Genomic DNA, 18,885 nt, shown 5'->3' on the forward strand with positions numbered 1-18,885 from the left:
TACTTCAGTTTTGTCTTCACCTGGACGACCGAGTCATTTGTTAGATGTGTTTTTTGTGAGGATCTACAGGTGTGTTTATTAATATTCGTGTAACTGATCTGAGCTCTGCCTCATTTTTGACCTCAGATCAGTGGGAAAAATGTTATTTTCACTTTAACTTTCAGCAGCTGAAAGAGGAACGACAGGTAGATGGAACAGGTCTGCTCAGCTTCAGTGCTCACGTACTTTCTGTTTTCCTGTCTTCTTTTCTAATCTGCTCCTGACTTTATTTTTGAGGCTGAACACATTAAAGATACCATCAACCCTTTTAAGCACATAACTAGTTTTAAATCCCGGTAGAATTGCAACCACATAAGCTAGCGCAATAATTAAAAGCACTGACAACAACAAAAACATTATAATCCAGAAACGCACTTTGCTGATCTGATCAGCTGTTCATAGCACTTCCTACGTTGGAATAACGATTGGCCCCAACCAATCACAGCAGATGGCCCCGCCCCTCCCTGAGCCTGGTTCTGCTGGAGGTTTCTTCCTGTTAAAAGAGAGTTTTTCCTTCCCACTGTCGCCAAAGTGCTCATAGGGGGTCATATGATTGTTGGGTTTTTCTCTGTATCTATGAAGCGCCTTGAGGCGATTTTTGTTGTGATTTGGCGCTATATAAATAAAATTGAATTGAATTGAATAAACATCAGTGCAGACTCGCACACGTCCGCCATTACCTGCCAAAAGTGGAAGTGACGTCACTCAAAAATGAAACTATGAAGACACTCAAAATAAATTTCCTGTGGTTGGAAATTATTTTGTGCAACTTTTTTGCATTTACAGTTTTGAGGAATAACAATAATAATAACAACAACAATAATAATAACAACAACGACAACAACAACAATAATAATACAATAATAACAACAACAACGACAATAATAATAATAACAATAATAATAACAATAACAACAACAACAACAACAATAGCAATGATAATAATAATAATAACAACAATAACAACAACAACAACAATAGCAATGATAATAATAATAATAATAACAACAATAACAACAACAACAACAACAACAGCAATGATAATAATAATAATAATAACAACAATAACAACAACAACAACAATAGCAATGATAATAATAATAATAATAATAATAATAATAATAACAACAATGATAATAATAATAATAATAATAATAATAATAATAATAATAATAATAATAATAATAACAACAACGATAATAACAACAACAACAACAACAACAATAGCAATGATAATAATAATAATAATAACAACAATAACAACAACAACAACAATAGCAATGATAATAATAATAATAATAATAATAATAATAATAACAACAATGATAATAATAATAATAATAATAATAACAACAACGATAATAATAATAATAATAATAATAATAATAATAATAATAATAATAATGATGATGATGATGATGGATTGCATTTATAGAGCTTTTCGAGACCCTCAAAGCGCTGTACAGTTCCACTATTCATTCACTCTCACATTCACACGCTGGTGGAGGCAGCTACCTCTGACATTTCTGTAACTACAAATATGTGTAAAATAAAAGAACAAACCAAAAACGATTTTAATTTTTATTGCAGTTTATGTAGTTACTCTGGACTTAATGCAAACATATGATTCAAATCTGGGCTGTAACGGTTGTATTGATGTACAGCAACTTGAAATGTTTGAAAAAATGGCAGCATGTAAGAATATAAAGAGAAGGTAAAAGTTCAGATTTGAAAAATGATTTCCTGTGCGTGCACATCAGTGACAGTGACGGCGTGCTGGACTTTGCTCGAGCTTCGGTTTTCCGCACTCTTCACACGTGGTTGTGGTTCAGGAAGTGAGCGCAGAGCGCTTCCATCACCGCGCTTTGCAGCAACACCATCCCAGCAGAAGCCAGCATATCCATGACGGTGATTGTGACTCATGAATGATGTCACACAGTATTTCTGCTTTGATTGGTGCTTTCTAAGAAAACAAACATTTTGGGGCCTGACGACACCCCAGGCTCTGGAACTGCACCTCAGCTCCGTGGACTCTTTTAAAAAGCAGCTAAACTCGTTCAACACTCGGTGTTTATATTTTTAGCCTTGTTGTTGTTGTGAATCACTTTGTGAGTTTTATCTGTTATATTAATAACATTTTACTGGAACGGACGCGGCCTCGCAGGCATGGCACAGGAGTGGCATCCATCTGATCAGGGATTTGTTCTTTGGCATATTTGCATCCTTTGAATAACTACCAGGGAAATTTACTTACACACACACACAAACACACACAGTGTAGATAATAAGGACATCATTTCCCAGATTTATGGATTCATTTGTGAGATGTTGCCTCATCAGCAGACCCTTTCAGATGGATGCTGACACTAGCTGTGCATCGCCTCCATTACACTAAAGTGAACTCATGAATCAGCTTCAATCCTCCTGTTGTGCTCACGCTCAGTGCTCAGTGCATTCTGGCTTTTAGTCGGATCCTCTGACTGCCGTCATTACTGTGAGAGCTTCAAATGCTACCTGCTCAATAATTATCTATAACGCCGTTTCTCTCGCTCTTCATCTTATTTCTGTAAACTGGAACGTCCTGAGTCCCCCTCAGGTGGCCCAGGGATGTGACATTTGAGGTTTGGGAAATTAAATATGAACTAAAAGGAACCAATGATGAGTTTAATGATGATGATGATGATGATGATGATGTGTGTGTTTCTTTTTGTTGAGTTTTATATCCTCATCATATGTCATTCATATTCACACACAGACCGTATCTGGACAGAACGGTAATATGTGGTAATCTGAGTATTACTGTATAATATGACTACACTTAATAAAGAAAAAAAGGAAGTCTCTCAGGAAGTGCCCGCCCCTCAGCTTCCAGATGAGCTTCATGGATGAGATGATGTGTGAGAGGAGAGCAGTTTGAAGGTTTGAACATCCTTCGCGTTCTGTCCCGTGTTGTTCTGTTTCCGTCTGCTGACGCAGACGCCATGGCGTGAGGAGAATGTGGACCCAAATGCAGCCACAGAGACGAGGGTGGATGATAACGAAAAGTGAGCCTTTATTTCTGGCAAAACACTGCAAACAGGAGGAAGTGAGAGAACTAACAAAAGCCCAGACTGGGGAAAACTAAGCATAACACATAACCTGAGGACGAAGACCAGAAGCAAGGACTGAGAAACCAGGAAATGCAGAGGCAGCACGGAGGAAGATGGAGGAACGGAGGGAACACAGCTGTGAACAATAAGACATGACGAGACCGGGAGGAAGCAAAACCGAATACACTGACATGGGACGCAGACTGTCAAAGTAAAACAGGAAACACATGAACACAGAGGCAACGACGACTAGACGTAACACAAGGGACACAAAGGAGGCGCAATAACAAAACCTGAAGAGCAAAAAACACTAAACAATGGCTAAAGGACATGAACCCAGTAAATCACAGAATGCAGATAAATGCAGCACAAACCACCGAGTCTCCAGACACCAGGGTCACGTTTGCATGTTTCAGGTTCTGCAGTGAGGACGGGTTCTTGTGGTCTGTGCTTATTCAGTCTCTTGGTGTTGTGGGACGCCTCCTCGACCCGGATGTTCTCCCAGTGTTGCTCGGTCTCAGCTCTGGGAGGGGGGCGGGGTCTGTTCTGGTCCCGTTGTTCCAGGTTTCAGCTTGGAGTCCAGCCCGGTCCAGTCCAGAACTCGGTCCTTCAGGGTTGCTGTCGCAGCTTTGGTGGCTCGCTTGGCAGCGTCCAAAGCCTTGCTCATGGGCACGTGTGGAAAATTAAACATTTATTGGCTTCCATGTATTAGACAGTGCTGCAGGTGCAGGTATGAAACGCTTGTCTTCAGTTTTTCTCCCTGAAACAAATTCAGATTTCATCTCTCACAGTTCAGACTCTTTGCAGTGAAACGTGCAGCAGCTGAATTTATGATCAGAGCGGGACCTTCAGCTTCGTGCTGACATCTTCTCTTTATCATAAACTGCTCATTTGTTTTACAGAGGAAACAAAAAAGCCTTGACGGATGCTTGAACGCTTCTGTTTCTGACTAATGAGAGACGCCGAGACTGCAGATCTTCAGGACCTTTTGTTTTCACATCAAACTGCTGAGCGAACCTGTGGGATGATTTCCTGCTTTCAGATGTTTCGGAGCCAGCGGAGCTCTTACACTCGTTCTCAGACACTCGCAGGACGTCGGGTTTCCTCTCACGCTCCACGCTGGATTTCTTTTCAGCTGATTCACCATCTGTCCCTTATAACGAGGAGACGAGGATGACTCTGACTGTTGGACGAGGACTTCGACTGCACGCAGCTTCTCAGCAGCTCGCTGCTAATTTAAGACTTCATCACTTCCTGACCACAATCGCTTTCCTGCTCTGACTTATGGATCAGATCTCACACTGTGGTCCTTAGAGCTGCACGTTTTACACCAGGGGGAGTGTGGACTCACACAGTCAGTCACACACTGACTGTGTGAGTCAGTAGGAGAAAAAATGACGTATATTGTACTCGTACACTGATTACTGTGGACGTACATCTCCCCACAAATTGATGTGTGCTGATAAAAACAGACTGAGTCCATTGAAAATACATAGAAGTGATGAGAGTTTGTGGAAGCCGCCATCTTGCCCTTCACATCATATGTACTCTTAGATTTAAAGATCACAAGTAGCTCTTTTAAACGGTGACCATTTAACATTTGTACGTGTACAGTTTCACCATGTCGTTCTCCTCCTTCACCTCCCCTCAGCTGTGTGGCAGGAAGGATGTAGGACCCAAACCCAGGACTCATACACAGAGAGGAAACTCAAAACAGCTTCATCGCTGGAAAAACTCGAGCGATGAATACAACAAACTGAACTGGGAACTAGAAAACAAACCAGGAACAGAACATTGGGAAATTACTGGGAACACAAAGGAAACACTCAGCCATGATGGTGTGCGATGGTTAACGACGTGACAACAGACAGAGGAAAACACAAACACGCGGGAAACACAGCTGGGACTAATCTGACACAACGAGACGAGGAGGACCTAAAACTGAATATACTCACACAGAACTATCAAAATAAAACAGGAAACCAGAGGCTGACACTGAAATTGACAGAACATAAGGAACAGAGGGAGCACAGAGACAAGACTAACAAACTACGACATGGAGACACGACTGAGCGTGGGACACGGAACAAACATGAAGACAGAACCAAACCTACATTAGAGACACGACACACTAAACATGGAACAAAACCTACGAACTAGAAATTAGTGATGTGTCCTGTGTGTCGAAGCTTCGAATCGCGCGTCGGGTAATCGCGGGGGCGTTTTTCTGAAGCGCGTATCGAGGCTTGCGTTGATTACGTATGCAGTGACGTTCGAGGCCTCGCGGGCAGTCCGTACCACGTGACTGATTCGGGAACTGGTTCACCGGTTCGCGCCAGATTTTAAATAAAATGGGCAGCAAAACACAGCTGATTCCCCATCACATCGTGTTGTGGAATTGGATTACGTACGTGTTACATAGCTACTGGAGTACTGGACACAAATTTCTTTATCCAAACTTGTATAAACTTGCTGTGGTTTTTCTTGCAACCCCTGCTTCATCTGTGCCCTGTGAGAGGATATTTTCAAAAGCAGGAGAAATCCTCTCAAAAAAGAGGAACCGTCTTAAGCCCAGCACTGTGGAAAAGCTGCTATTTTTGAATAAAAACAAATGAAAACTTTTCCCTAGTGTCATGAGCATTGTTATAAAGTCACAAGCACATTCACATCACAACTCCCTCCCTTTTTGTTTCCATGTACATTCCTGTGTTAAGCTGCCAATTTATTATACACAAACATTAATTAAATTAATATAATATAAAATTAGTATAATATTAAATATAACTAATATTTAGAGTTCAGTTATTGGTGTCATGAACAATAGTAATTCCTTTATTCATTCAACTTGAAGTGCCACACACTAGTTTGTGTCATCATTGAGATGTACATAAGCATGATTACGCAGTTACACAATCATCCCAAAAACTGTGTACTGATAGTTTCCACTTTCTCTTTTGTATCAGACATACTGAGACAATATTCGGGATAAATAACCATGAAAAACAATTTATTTATTCAGTTTAGCGGTTTACTCATCACATCATTATAATCATTGAGCCCGTTTCACTTGAATTGTCCACTTGATGGCGCAGTAGAGCAAATGAATCATCACAATGCTTCGAACCATGAGTCGACCAGTTGGATGGGAAGCTTCAGTTCATCATGAGGCTTCATCTCACCATCACTACTAGAAATCACAAAGCACTGAAGAACTCAGAGCCAGAAAATACAAAAAGCTAAACCACCAGAAAAGCACAAAATCACAGAATCCAAACATCAACACTGGGTCACCTGACTCAGGACCATCATCACCTAAAGCCTCGTCTCCTGAACTGAAGTCAGGCCTCCAAAATGCTCCTCCCCCTTTTGTGAGTGTGGACGCTTCGTCTCTTTGCCCTTTAAATGCTTTGCTTCTTTTATTGATTTTCATGCTGATTTTTTTCCCTTTTTTCCGTGTGAGCTTACCTGCGAGAGCTTCTGGACACTTATAGATCATTAGGACTAAAGCGTTCTTAACAGAAACAGCAACATTTTTATAGTTACCTTATCCTCAGCGCTCCGTGTGTCTGTGGCCTACACACAGCTGAAGCCTGATTACAGCGTCTGGGCACCAAACAGCCTCAATAGCCTGGAAAGGTGCTAACCGCTAGGCTAACTAGCAACAAGATGTCTTCCCTCTCCACAGATGACTACCACAGCCTCCTGCAGAAGATTGCAGTACTGGAGACTGGCCTTCACTTCCTACGAGACAGAGAAGCTTTTCTAGCAGCTACATCATAACATCAGCACTTACTGACGGAAAAGTTCAGGATGTTTTCACAGGTCAGACAGAAGTGAGCTTCACTTTATCCTCTTTTAGATAAAAACATTAAAAAGAAAACAAAAACCAACCCTCATTTGAGTTTACATTTATTTAACCAAAAAAAGTTTTCATTGATGTAATTTACACAGAAAAATAATTAAGTAATAAAATAATGTTAAAGTTTAAAACAAAGATTGAGAAAAAGAAGAAATTCTGAGACTGTGCCAACAAAGCCTGCCCTTCAAAATCATCACTAGATGCAGTGATGTGGGACTGCACCGGGTGAAATGCTCCCTGTTAGCCCAGGTTAGTCCCTCCCCCAACGTGTGAAAACTATGACCTTCAACTTGATTTAGAAAGCAGACAACGTCTCCGACTGCAAACTCAGGCTGACGGGCTGGATGCTGAGCCACGATGACTCCAGAGTTCAGGCTGTTTTTGCTAAAATTTCTCCCAGAGACGCCGCGGGCGATAAAGAGGGACTCAACATTTAGAGTCTGAACCTGAACATGCTTCTGATCTGTGGCTCTTTCGCTGTGAAGACGCGCTTACCTTTGATGGTTGCTGGAGTCCTTCAGACTTCTACACGATGCTGCTTCTGCTGCACCTGCAAGTGTTCTAAAAAACCGATGTAATGCAGTCATGACTCCTCATGACTCTGGAAAATTAATAATCACACATATTTGTGCACGACAGGAATGAAAGAATGAAAAGTCGCACCTTGGATTAGCTTTCATACCGCTCATGTTCATGTAGTATTTACAGTTGACGTGCAGGTGCAAGCCATCGAGCAATAACTCACGTTATTTCGTCCTTTGGTGTCCTGCAGGTGGATCGGACGGAGGTGATCCGCAGCTGCGTCAACCCTACCTACTCAAAGGTTTTCACGCTGGACTTTTATTTTGAAGAGGTGCAGCGTCTGCGCTTCGAGCTGTACGACATCAACAGCAGCCACAACGGCCTGAAGGAGGCGATCTTCCTGGGATCGGTGGAGTGCACGCTGGGACAGGTGAGTCACAGTTCCTTCTTTATTATTTATAGTCTTTATTTAACTTCAAGCCTCCAGTCAGACGATCTTACTTCCATTTAAGAAACTTCTCTGAAACAGTTGAATGAAAACTGAAGTTTCTATTTTTCCACACACCTGACAAATACCTGAGAGCCAATGAAAACAAGTAAACAGGAATAAATGAGCCTGAGTGTCACGAAACTGAAGAGCGAGACTGAGATCTGCCAGAAGACGCCTGCCGTGTGTGTGTGTGCTTTCACAGGTAAACATTAGGAAGCTGTCAGTCATCAGCCTCACTTCAGCTGAAGGTCTGAACGGCTCTTTTTGTTCCCAGTGAAGTTTGTAACGCCGACAGACTTCCAAAGCTTCTGCTAATAGATCAGCACTTCAGAAAAACATCGGTAAACAGAAGCCTGAGCTTCTCTTCGGGCTTCTTTTCTTTTCTCGATGAAAAGCTAATTGTTTGCCGTGTTTTTGTCAGCCAGCAGCTTTTCAGAGACTCAATTACAGCCTGCGTGCAGCAGACACAATAAAGTGGGAATAAAACACATTTGTGTGTGTGTGTCGCTCACTGAAGTTGTGGAATGACCGGTTCATGCACGCTCTCACAACATTTATAAAAATCTGACTTGATAAAAATCATTATTTGTCTGCCTGAGACACAAAATGAGTTTTCAGCCTCTCCACATGACACACGTGTGTGTTTGCTAACCGAGCAGCAGCTGACGAGGCTGAGAATCATAATCCTGTTTTTTTCAGAACGTTTTCACTACAAACTACACCTGAAAATCTGAACTTCTAATTTCATGTTTGAACTTAATCTGCAGTTCCTCTTGTGTCCACTAGAGGCACCAAAAGTGTCTCCCATGTAAAAAAGCTCAATATTACAGCAGTTTTTTTTTAAGTGCACATTTGGGGGTTTGGTGCCAATAATCTTCACTGATAGATGGATGGAAAAAGAAAAAATAGCTCAAAGAAAAAGACAAAACACTGAATGTGTAACAGCTCGTCACATGGATGCCTGTAAAAGCCCAGTGCCTGATGGGTAAGCATCATCTGTCAGTGTTCAGCCCATTCCAGATATACAACATTCCCTCTGTACATCGGTTGCTAGAGGAAATTCCAGGCTCTGGTTGCCTAGGTCAGCGGTCCCCAACCCCCGGGCCCCGGCCTGGTACCGGTCCGTGAGTCGTTTGGTACCGGGCCGCGAGAGTTGAGGCTCAGGTGTGAAATGTCTGGTTTTCAGGGTTTTTATCAGTTTTCAGCGTTATTTTGTTATCGTCTTTATCGTTAACTCGGTTTTCCTGTGTCTTTTCATGTGTGTTATGAATAAATCTTCTATTTTTTGGTACCAGTTTTATTTTGTTGTATTTATCCGCGACACCTTAAAGGCCGGTCCGTGAAAATATTGTCGGGCATGAACTGGTCCGTGGCGCAAAAAAGGTTGGGGACCGCTGGCCTAGGTAACCCTCATGTGTCAATCACAGCAGTATCCTTCCCTCTAATTGGCTGTCACTTCAGTTGTTTGCATCCAAGTTGAGAACCTGGAGATTTACATTGCCAGCAGTTATTTCACTGGTTGTTGCCTGAAGGTTGAAGGAACGTATTTTTACCCAAACAAGGATCTAGTACCTGGAATGAGGATCGTCAACAGACGGACGTCTATGTTCAAGCCATAGATGGATGAAGTCAGTGGAGCGTCACCCACTTGTGAGCTGAAATCTTATGTGGTGAGCGGCTGTGAGGAAGCAGGTTACATATGCAGGATAATTCACCTGAAATGAGTGACTGAGCCCCGAAACTCATCAGGAAGGTGTTGACTGATCTGGTCTAGACCAGTGTTTCCCAACCACTGAAATGATCCAGTGTGCCGTGGAAGATTGTCTGGTTCCACCTGATTAGGTGAAACGCCGATCCTGAAGGCTCTAGCATGAGTAATGGTCAGAAGAAAGCAAAAAAGGTACACTGGGGACAAACCGAGCGCTTTCCACTACACCTGTTTCGCTGGGAAAAGTATCAATATGCTTTTTGTGACATTTTTGTTTGGTGGTGTGCCGTGCGATTTTTCTAATGGGAAATATGTGCCGTGGCTCCAAAAGGGTGGGAAACACTGGTCTAGGCAAGAATGTTTTCCCGTTGTCTTCCATAGACCGGGGAGTCTTTGTTCAACCACAGGTTTCGCCCCCTGGTGGCCTTGAAGCAGAATGCTTCCACTCATTTGTCTGTGGTTCAGAGTGTCTTCCAGTGTTGCCGACTTAGCAACTTTGTCGCTATATTTAGCGAGTTTTCAGACCCTTTGAGCGACATTTTTTTCTAAAAAGCGACTAGCAACAGATCTGGCAACTTTTTCTGGTGTTATTGGAGGATTATTGACAGGTGGTGGACTTAGCTCGCTTGTTCACTTTGCAGCTCACAAAATCCTGCCGTCATTTCTTTTTGCTCGACTCTGTGGAGTCTGTGTCGGCGTCTGAGCTGTTGAACTTTGTGATTAGTCTAACCTGGCACGAGCTACTGTTTGAGACTGCTAAGGGACGGCTTGTGGGAGTGAGCTCAGGTGTCACGAAACGAATCAAATCAACAGGAATAATTTCACGTTTCATTGAAACGTCTGTTTTAAATGTGGCTCAAGGAAAACACAGAAATTAGCTCGCCGACCTGATCGCAGACGTTTTCAGCCTGACTAAATGCTCACAGAGACTGCAGCTTCGCTTTGTTTCTAAGTGAAGTTCTGCCAACTGTGAGTAAATGCCAGTCAGATAGCAGAGTGGCAACAGGCAGCCATCTGCTGTCATTACCAAAGTTTGTGCTGAAACAAAGTTTTCAGCTCGAGAAAAACGTTGGAGTCGGGCTCCAGACGCAGCATCTCTTATTAAAATCACCTAAATTCAGTCTGCGCTATAATGAAAAGATAAATCCACACATAATGCAGTCCAAGGGAATCTACGTGTTGTTTGGTGTTTTGTTAAGAGCTAAAGAATCCGATGAACAGACAGATTTTCCACCTGCTGTTGGTCTCATTAAAAACTGAAGTCGGGAAGTCTGTCAGCTGAGCCTCATTGTGGATTTCCTTCCGACTGTTTTCAGTTTCCTGCAGGGAAGTAAAAATGTGTTGGAAGAGTTTTAACACACTTATCTGAAGAAGATGATGAGGAGAAGGAGCCAAGTGGGTGATGAAACAATCAGCTCGGATGACTGCGGAAAGTCGGGAAAAGCCTCCTCCTCACCATCGTCTTTGTTTCTGCCAGCAGCGTCAGTTCTGCCAGCTCGTTCAGCAGCCAGATGGCTGACGGAGCACCGCAGGTTTTTAACGGGCCTGGAAGAAGCAGTTCTGGCACACGAGGCGGCAGAGGGGCGAGATTTCACTCCGTAATGAAGTAAAACAGCTTCTTTTTTATCCTGCTGATAGCACAGGTTTGATTTTTAACAGCAGGAGAGGTTTTCATGCTGGAACTGAAGTGGGAACATGGTTCAGGAGCAGTATTTAAACACATTAAAGAATATGTTAACAGCTTGGCATGTCCCGGAAAATCCTGAAAAAAGGAAAACTGATCATCGCCTAAAAGCTGCAAGAAAATCAGATCCAGCACGAAGAGTAGGCTTGAACAAAGCTTTAAAAACGAGCAGGTGAGACACACAAAAGACAAAATTCAAAAAGAATTGAAAAAAGTCCACGACGGCCGGTGTCCCTGCAGGTCTTAGATCTGACCCTGGGCCAACACACCTGAAGCAAACGATTAGTTCATTACCAGGCCTCTGGAGAACTTAACATCTTGAGAAGGTAATTTAGCCATTAAATCAGCGGTGGTGGATCCAGCACACATCTAAAACCTGCAGGACACCGGCCCTCGTGGACTGGGATTGGTGACCCTGTTTTAAAGGCTCCGGAGAACCAGCAGACCTCAGCTGAGCCTGTCATGTGGGGATGTGGGGAAGAAGGACCCGGAAGCTGGACTCTTTAGTGAAGACAGTGTGTTTTACAGTGAGGTAAATAACAGATGCACACTAAATCCCCGTTGCTCCCTAGACTCCCGCGTGTGCTCCCCTCCGACGTCAGTGCTCGTGCTCCCTGCTGTCGTGTTCCTGCACACCCTGTGCGTGCCGTCCTTCTGGTTCCACCTGCAGGAAAACAGCAGAAGCAGCCGTCAGCACTGACCCCACGGGCATACACGAGCTGCACTACCGTACACTGACACACGCTAACGTGGGATGTAACGCAATGATCCCGCGTCAGTGGGAGCGCCAACGCTCTCCTAAGCTCCCCGACGAGCCCTGATCAGCAGCAGGTGTGTGGCAGGGACTTCAGGTGTCATCCATCCAACAGCCACACCCGCAGACACACACAAATACACACACACACCCTGCCTACACATGCAATAAGTGGAACACAGACATGACAGCATTGTGCAGAAGACACACACATCACAAAATAATAATAATACTACTGATAATAATTATAGTCCACACTGCTCACGGACCCCGAGTCCCCGGAACCGGGTCCGTGACAGAGCCTCAGCAGCTCGGTCACCACCCGAGCTTCAACAGGTGACGGTACAAACAAACTGTTTGACCCGAGCGGGAGGAACCACGGCGAGCCTGAAGAAGTGTGACTCTGCAGGGACGGGCGAGGATTTAAGAGTCCTGAGTGCTGATGGAGGGCGTGCTGCCTGTAGCGTTTAAAGTGGGGAGATGTGGGACCTTTAATCTGCTAAGCAGCCTGGTGGCAGATGATCCACAGCAGATTTACAATAGAATAGAATAGAATGGAATAGAATAGCCCTTTATTGTCATTGTATATGTACAATGGGTGGTCCACTCCACAAAAATGTCTTAATTTACAAGAAATGTCACAATTTTCTTTGTCAGACAGCTTCCTGCTGAAAACCAACCATGTATGTACAGAAGTAGCTGTGTGTATTAACACTGTGTGTGTGTGTGTGTGTGTGTGTGTGTGTGTGTGTGTGTGTGCGCGCACAGATCATCTCCCAGAGGAAACTGTCCAAAGCTCTGCTCAGACCTGGAGGCACGGTGGGGAAAGCCATCATCACGGTGAGCCCCGCCCTCTCCTCCTCCCTGTTGCTTCTGTAGCGTCTCTATGGGCTCAAAATGTGGTCATAAATATTTTGTACTTGTAAATTGGTTTTGTCTGTGTAAAAAAGATTTGTGTGTGGACTTAGCCAAAAACCCCTGCAAGTTACAAGTATGAATTTTGACCCTATTTTTCTTCCTTTCATCTGATTGGTCAATGTCATGTCAATCACAAATGTAACAATCCAATCAGAGAACAGATGGGTTTGGCTGTCGGAGGGGCGCTTTTTTGAACTGCAGGTCTTTGAAGGGAATAAATGCCCTTTTACATGCCAGCCCAGCGTTTTCCTTCATCACCACAAAGGAAAACAGTCTGTGGTCGTCCGAGTTTGGTGATTTTTATGTCACAGGACTACGTGTTTAATACTAATACAGTGTTTTGGAAATGACAGTCTTCGGCTACGTCCACACGTACACGGGTATTTTTGAAAACGGAGATTTTCCGTTTTTGTTTTAAAAAATAATCCCGTCCACACATAAAGGCAGAAATGAAGGAAAACGCTGCTATGAACATGCCAAAGCAGCAGGTGGCGCTATATTCCTAACCGTGTAGAAATGTTGGCCTATCAGAAGTCTAGAAGCCTCGGTGGGAAAAAGTAAACAAAGCTGGGGCATAGAAGCAGAACCGAGTCGTATGTGTGGAGGGACAGTAACTGTGTGTATATGTAAGCATTTAAACACTGCAGAGAGTAGAATTAACAGTATTGTAGAAATTCATTTCACCGAAACAATAACGTGGCGCACAGTGTGACGTCACAAAAGGCGCACACCTTTGATGCTGCGTTTTTTTCCGTTTTTCTCGTCCACACGTAAACGCAAAAACTGCGTTTTCAAAAATCTCCACCCTGGCCGGAGTTTTTAAAAATCTCAGTTTTCAGTGACCGAGAACGCCGTTTACGTGCGGACGGAAGGTGCAAACGCATAGAAAAATCTGCGTTTTCAAAAATACCCGGGTACGTGTGGACGTAGCCTTCATTACAAAGCTTTCTTCGTTATGAATTAGCATAGATGTTTTTATTGAACATTTGAAGAACCAGCAAAAAAAAACTAACTCTTGTAGAGGACAAAGTCAGAGATAGAAACTACAGGTGCATCTAGTGCAGGTAGAGCTGCTGCAAAAACCCAGAGCCCAGCAGATCGTTACATTTGTGATTGACATGACATTGACCAATCAGATGAAAGGAAGAAAAATAGGGTCAAAATTCGTACTTGTAACTTGCAGGGGGTTTTTTTTTTGGCTAAGTCCACACACAAATTCTTTTCACACATACGAAACTGATTTACAAGTACAAAATATTTATGACCACATTTTGAGCCCATACGTCTCCTCCTCCTCTCACGGGGTTTTTCTCTGTCAGCTCTTTCCTCTCTGTGAATTTAAAGTTTGTTTCTGTGCCGTTTACACTTCGTGACTGCCAGACATTAAAGCCTCCATCAGACGGGGATTTTCATTGGTGTTCTGGTCGCAGCTCTGATAGCAGGGATCCTCTCAGCTGGACCGAGGACGGCCGGCGTCTGCTCCTCACACAGATTTGCTCCTTTATTTATCCCCAAATTCACAGCTGGAAAATCCCCCTCTGATGTTCCTCTTCACCTCTGTGCACACATGAAATGCTTCATGGGGATTTATTTCAAAGGGATTTCAGTGCAGGAAGAAGCTGCAGTTACAGAAAATTAAAGCTTTTGTTGCGTTTCCTTCGCCCCTCCCTCCTTTTGATCCTGTCCCCTTCTGTCCTGTCTCCTTTTCCCCCTCCTATCCTCTTCCCCTGTTTCCTCTTCTTTCCGTCTGCAGATGAACTCTGTGTTTTCATGAAGATAAACGGTGTGTTTGTGTTGTTTGCATGTGTGTAGCGATGTGACATCTCTCCACGTGTGATCTGTGATCAGCTGTTGTCTGAATGCCATCCGTCACCATGTAAAAGGAAACCGACGTTTATGATAAACGTTCATCAGGTTTGAGATCTCTGGTTTTATCAGGACTGGTGAGTTATTCAGTTGATTGGAGGCCTTGTTAGCCTGATGTTGGTCTATAAATGCGTCTCTTCCTCATTAGTCAAACAACATATTTCACCCTGCCCAGGAAATGAGCTGTGATGCTTTCAGTCTGTGGGTTCAATTTGCTCAGCTGTTTGTTTATCTGCCTCGTAATATGTCGTCTTAATGAATTTTGCAGGGATTATGTTGTTGGGCCTTTTTCATGTTTACAGCTGGATTTGACTTACGCTGACGGTCAGAATGCACGCTGCATTGCTGGCTGTGCTCGGGCTGCGCCGTGCTTTATCCAGCTAGAAGCTGCTGAGGTGCAGCTGCTCAGGAACTGTAGTGATGCTTTCAGACAAACTGCTCTCCTCACGTCTGTTTATCCTGGCAGAAGCTCAACACTCGCGTCAGAATTTTCCACAAACTGCTAAAAGTAGCAGAGAGACACAGACTAAGGAAAGCAGTATGTAGATGTCCGATGTCCCCACTAAGATGCAAAAACGTCTGTTTGTTTTGAGCATTGTGTGTTTTGACCTCGGGGTGAATTTGCTGTGATGTCCACTCCTCAGACGTCTGGCACGTTAACTTCAAATACTTGGCTTTCTAAGCGTTCCCACATGGACGGGCATCAACATCTGCTTCTCTGAGATCATCGCTAAAGTCTGTCCTCCTTGGAACTGTTAACACATCCGAATGATTCAGACCAACAAACATTTACAGAGGAGCTCACACTGACAGAGGAACACTTAAGTTAAGTCCCTCTGCCTGGCTGCAGGGAGCCTGTGCTTAGTTTTTCACAGTGTTTCTGCATTTTGACTTAACTTTTGTTAAAAAATGTTACAATGTGTCATGTGTTGGTTATTTTTTATTGCCCTAAGACATGTAAGGACGTCTTATGTCCTGACATGCAAAATATGCACTTCCTGTTTCACTAACCAGTCCAGAACATGATGTCAGTGTTGGTGTGGAGTACAGGAAATGAGTCCAAGTAAAAATGAAGGCGAGCTGTTTATTGGCTCATTCAAAACTGAACAAATCCACAAAACCCAGCAGAGCAGAGAAAGCAGCAGCAGCTCAGACAGGTGAAGACAGCAGAGGTGGAGCAGGTGGTCGGTAAGGATGGGAAAACAGGAAAGACAACGTAACCTTCAACCTGTGTTGGAGAGCAATGGAGTGTCAGGGACGTGCGGCTCTTTAAATCACCATGGCAACGTATGCTGAACACATGTCCTGGTCTGGAGCACGTTATGTTCTCTTCACCTTACAGTGCAAAGCACCTCGAGGTGACAGCTGGTATGATCTGCTGCTAAATAAATAACAGTGAACTGGACTGTGTGCAGCACGAGTGCCGGCTTCCACCAGGTTAGACTTTATGCTCATCTCAGCCGTTCCTCTGAGAGCGTCTGATGAAGCAGTCGATGCTCAGATGATCTGTTTTCTGTAGAGGAAGAGGAATGAGTGCCAAACTGCCTTTTTATGTGACTGAAGCAGAGACAGCATCATCACTGACTGGATGTTTCAGAGCAGCTCACACAAAGAAAGCTGTGAAACTTCATAGTTTACTCCTCAGGAAGTAGCACACAGGCAGGCACGGACAGACGGGTGAGAGGTCTGAAAATGGAAGCCAAAACTCAACAACTCCACATCAGTCAAACAACAATGAAACCAGGATTCAAAAATACAAAGCCCCGAGAGCCTGACATCACATGGCTCCACCCTCTGATCAGCTGTATGCTAAACGAGGAGCTGGAGTCACTCCGGTGCACAAACTATGAAATTATTGTGTAAGAAAAGAAAGTCGGACCCTGAAACTCTGTTGGTGCTTTATGCATAAAGAGGATTTGAAACTAATGACTGAAACTCCTGAGAAAACGGCTTACTACGCCTGTTATACAGTCACATGTTGCTGCAGTCATTGGAGTCGCCCCCTGCTGGTCACTAGCAGTAATGCATGTGTACACTTAGCTTCACTTCTTAGAAGCAGAAGCTGCGTCTGCAGAGCGGCTGTCATCGGAAACCTTCTGCTGTTCTGCACTAAACCTGCCGCCCAGGTGTGGCAGCATCACGTTACCATGACAACAGGCCGTATAGCCACACTTTTTTATAACTTCGTCTGGGTTTATGCAGCGGGACAGTGACAACGCTGCCCGCATCAGGAAATGCTGGAAGTCGCAGCTTTAACCTGTAAAGGTTTCCCTGTGTGTCTGCAAGCATTAGACTCCAGAACGTTGTTTTTCTGATTCTCCACGTGCTGCGTTTTCATCTGCAGCAGCGCGCGCACTTTCCCCGTTAGCCTGACTGAGCACTTTCAGCCTTTTGCTTTACATTTCCTCGACTTTGATGCTAAAAGTTGCTCATTGTTTTGGAGGAGCTCCCAGAGCAGGGTGGCTCGTTTGATCTCACAGAGTCTGATCTGAATATTCAGAGTTTGTTGTTGAGTTGATGGCTGCACCCTGGCTTCATAATGAGGCTCTTATCAAAGGGAAAATGTGCTTTCAGATCACAGCAGAGGAGCTGACGGGCAACGACGACTACATCGAGCTCTCCTTCAGCGCCAGGAAGCTGGATGATAAGGTAAAAACTGCACCTGGACCAGGACCCCCCACTTACCTCCTGAATGTCTTTCTCTTTATTTTGTCCAACAATTTAATAAATGTCACTTTTCAATTCTTTTGTTTGTTTGTTTGGTTGATTTTTTTTGTAAATAGAATTTTAATTAAATTCTATAATAAGGTAAGAAGGGCATGGGCAGTGTTTGGGCTGCGGCTCTGTTTAGTTTATGTTTTTTTATGTCAGACGTTACCTCAGTGACATGCGAATTTATCGTCTAATGCTAGTTAGCTTGATTAGCAAGCTGCTTATTTATTTATTGATGCAACGCACAGATGCTTCGCTAATTAGTGCAAAATAACTAAAAAATAAAACCACTGAATAAGATTCAACTCCAAAATACAAAATTTTAGGATTTAAGAATTATAATGTTTGTAAGATAAATACATTAAAAGCCTCCTGCAGGACACATTATGTCCAGTTTAAGTAATCCTAGGATTGGATGAGGCTCCACCTGCGGAAACCTTCCTATTAAAGTGACTGAATTATCAAGTTGGAGGACCTCACCACTCTCTGCGAACTGTTATAAATGGGGAAAGTCTCCATAAAGTTTACTTCTGCTGCAATTTTTAAACATGGGGGAGTATGGGGACGGACTCACTGCTGGAGCCTCTGGTGGACGTTAGAGGAACTGCAGGTATTGGCTTCTTTTTCAGCAGTTTGCAGAACATCTGCACCAGCTCAGCTGCAGCGTTTCAAAGTACATAATATAAATACAACAACAAACAGAACTTTGGAAAGCTAAGTGTACTCTAAGTAGTTATAGTGCGTCTGCCCCATACACCACACGGTCACAGGAAGACCTTTTTAGTTTAGGTTAAATGATGAAAAGTAAAAAACATAAATAGTTTTTGATGCATGTATCAGTGTTTTGCATTAATGAGAAATGACACATCCTGATAGCATTGTGTGGGGTTACAGTACTCAGAGCTCACAGGGCTAACATTCAAACAGCCACCGTGAACATGAGTGGGAGTCATCAGTCACTGCAGGAGTCTCAGGCATGGCGGGCTCTGAAACCCACGCCACAGAGTGTAACCACAGCATCAGTGAAGTAATGATCACAGCGACAGGGTAAACATCACAAGCCTGAGAGTCGCTGACGCTTTCTGTACTTACTGAATGAAAGCATTACTCAGTGGTTACGTTCATAACGCAACACAATCACCTCTGTCAGCAGATTTTAAAACGTTTCATGTTAAAGCAAACTAAAAACAAAGAAAAGAAACAAGACGCATTTAAAAACTGATCCAAGTCTGGAGACGTCAGTA

The 18,885-nt window shown here is 43.5% G+C and overlaps 1 protein-coding gene across 1 annotated transcript in view; it reads left to right on the forward strand.

The window, feature by feature from the left end:
• Window positions 1-4,749: 4,749 nt before the first annotated feature.
• Window positions 4,750-18,885, forward strand: part of cpne4a (copine IVa) — a 61,412-nt gene continuing 47,276 nt past the window's right edge. The window contains exons 1-4 of the mRNA XM_085424221.1: window positions 4,750-4,797; window positions 7,760-7,939; window positions 12,914-12,985; window positions 17,504-17,578. Of these exons, the coding sequence (XP_085280347.1) occupies window positions 4,750-4,797; window positions 7,760-7,939; window positions 12,914-12,985; window positions 17,504-17,578 (375 nt within the window). The remainder of the gene's footprint in view (window positions 4,798-7,759; window positions 7,940-12,913; window positions 12,986-17,503; window positions 17,579-18,885) is intronic.

This window comes from Rhamphochromis longiceps, linkage group LG11, assembly GCF_057381845.1.
Source record: "Rhamphochromis longiceps isolate RC_006_pf linkage group LG11, R_longiceps_female_GT1.1, whole genome shotgun sequence".
In the NCBI taxonomy this organism is placed as follows: Eukaryota; Metazoa; Chordata; class Actinopteri; order Cichliformes; family Cichlidae; genus Rhamphochromis; species Rhamphochromis longiceps.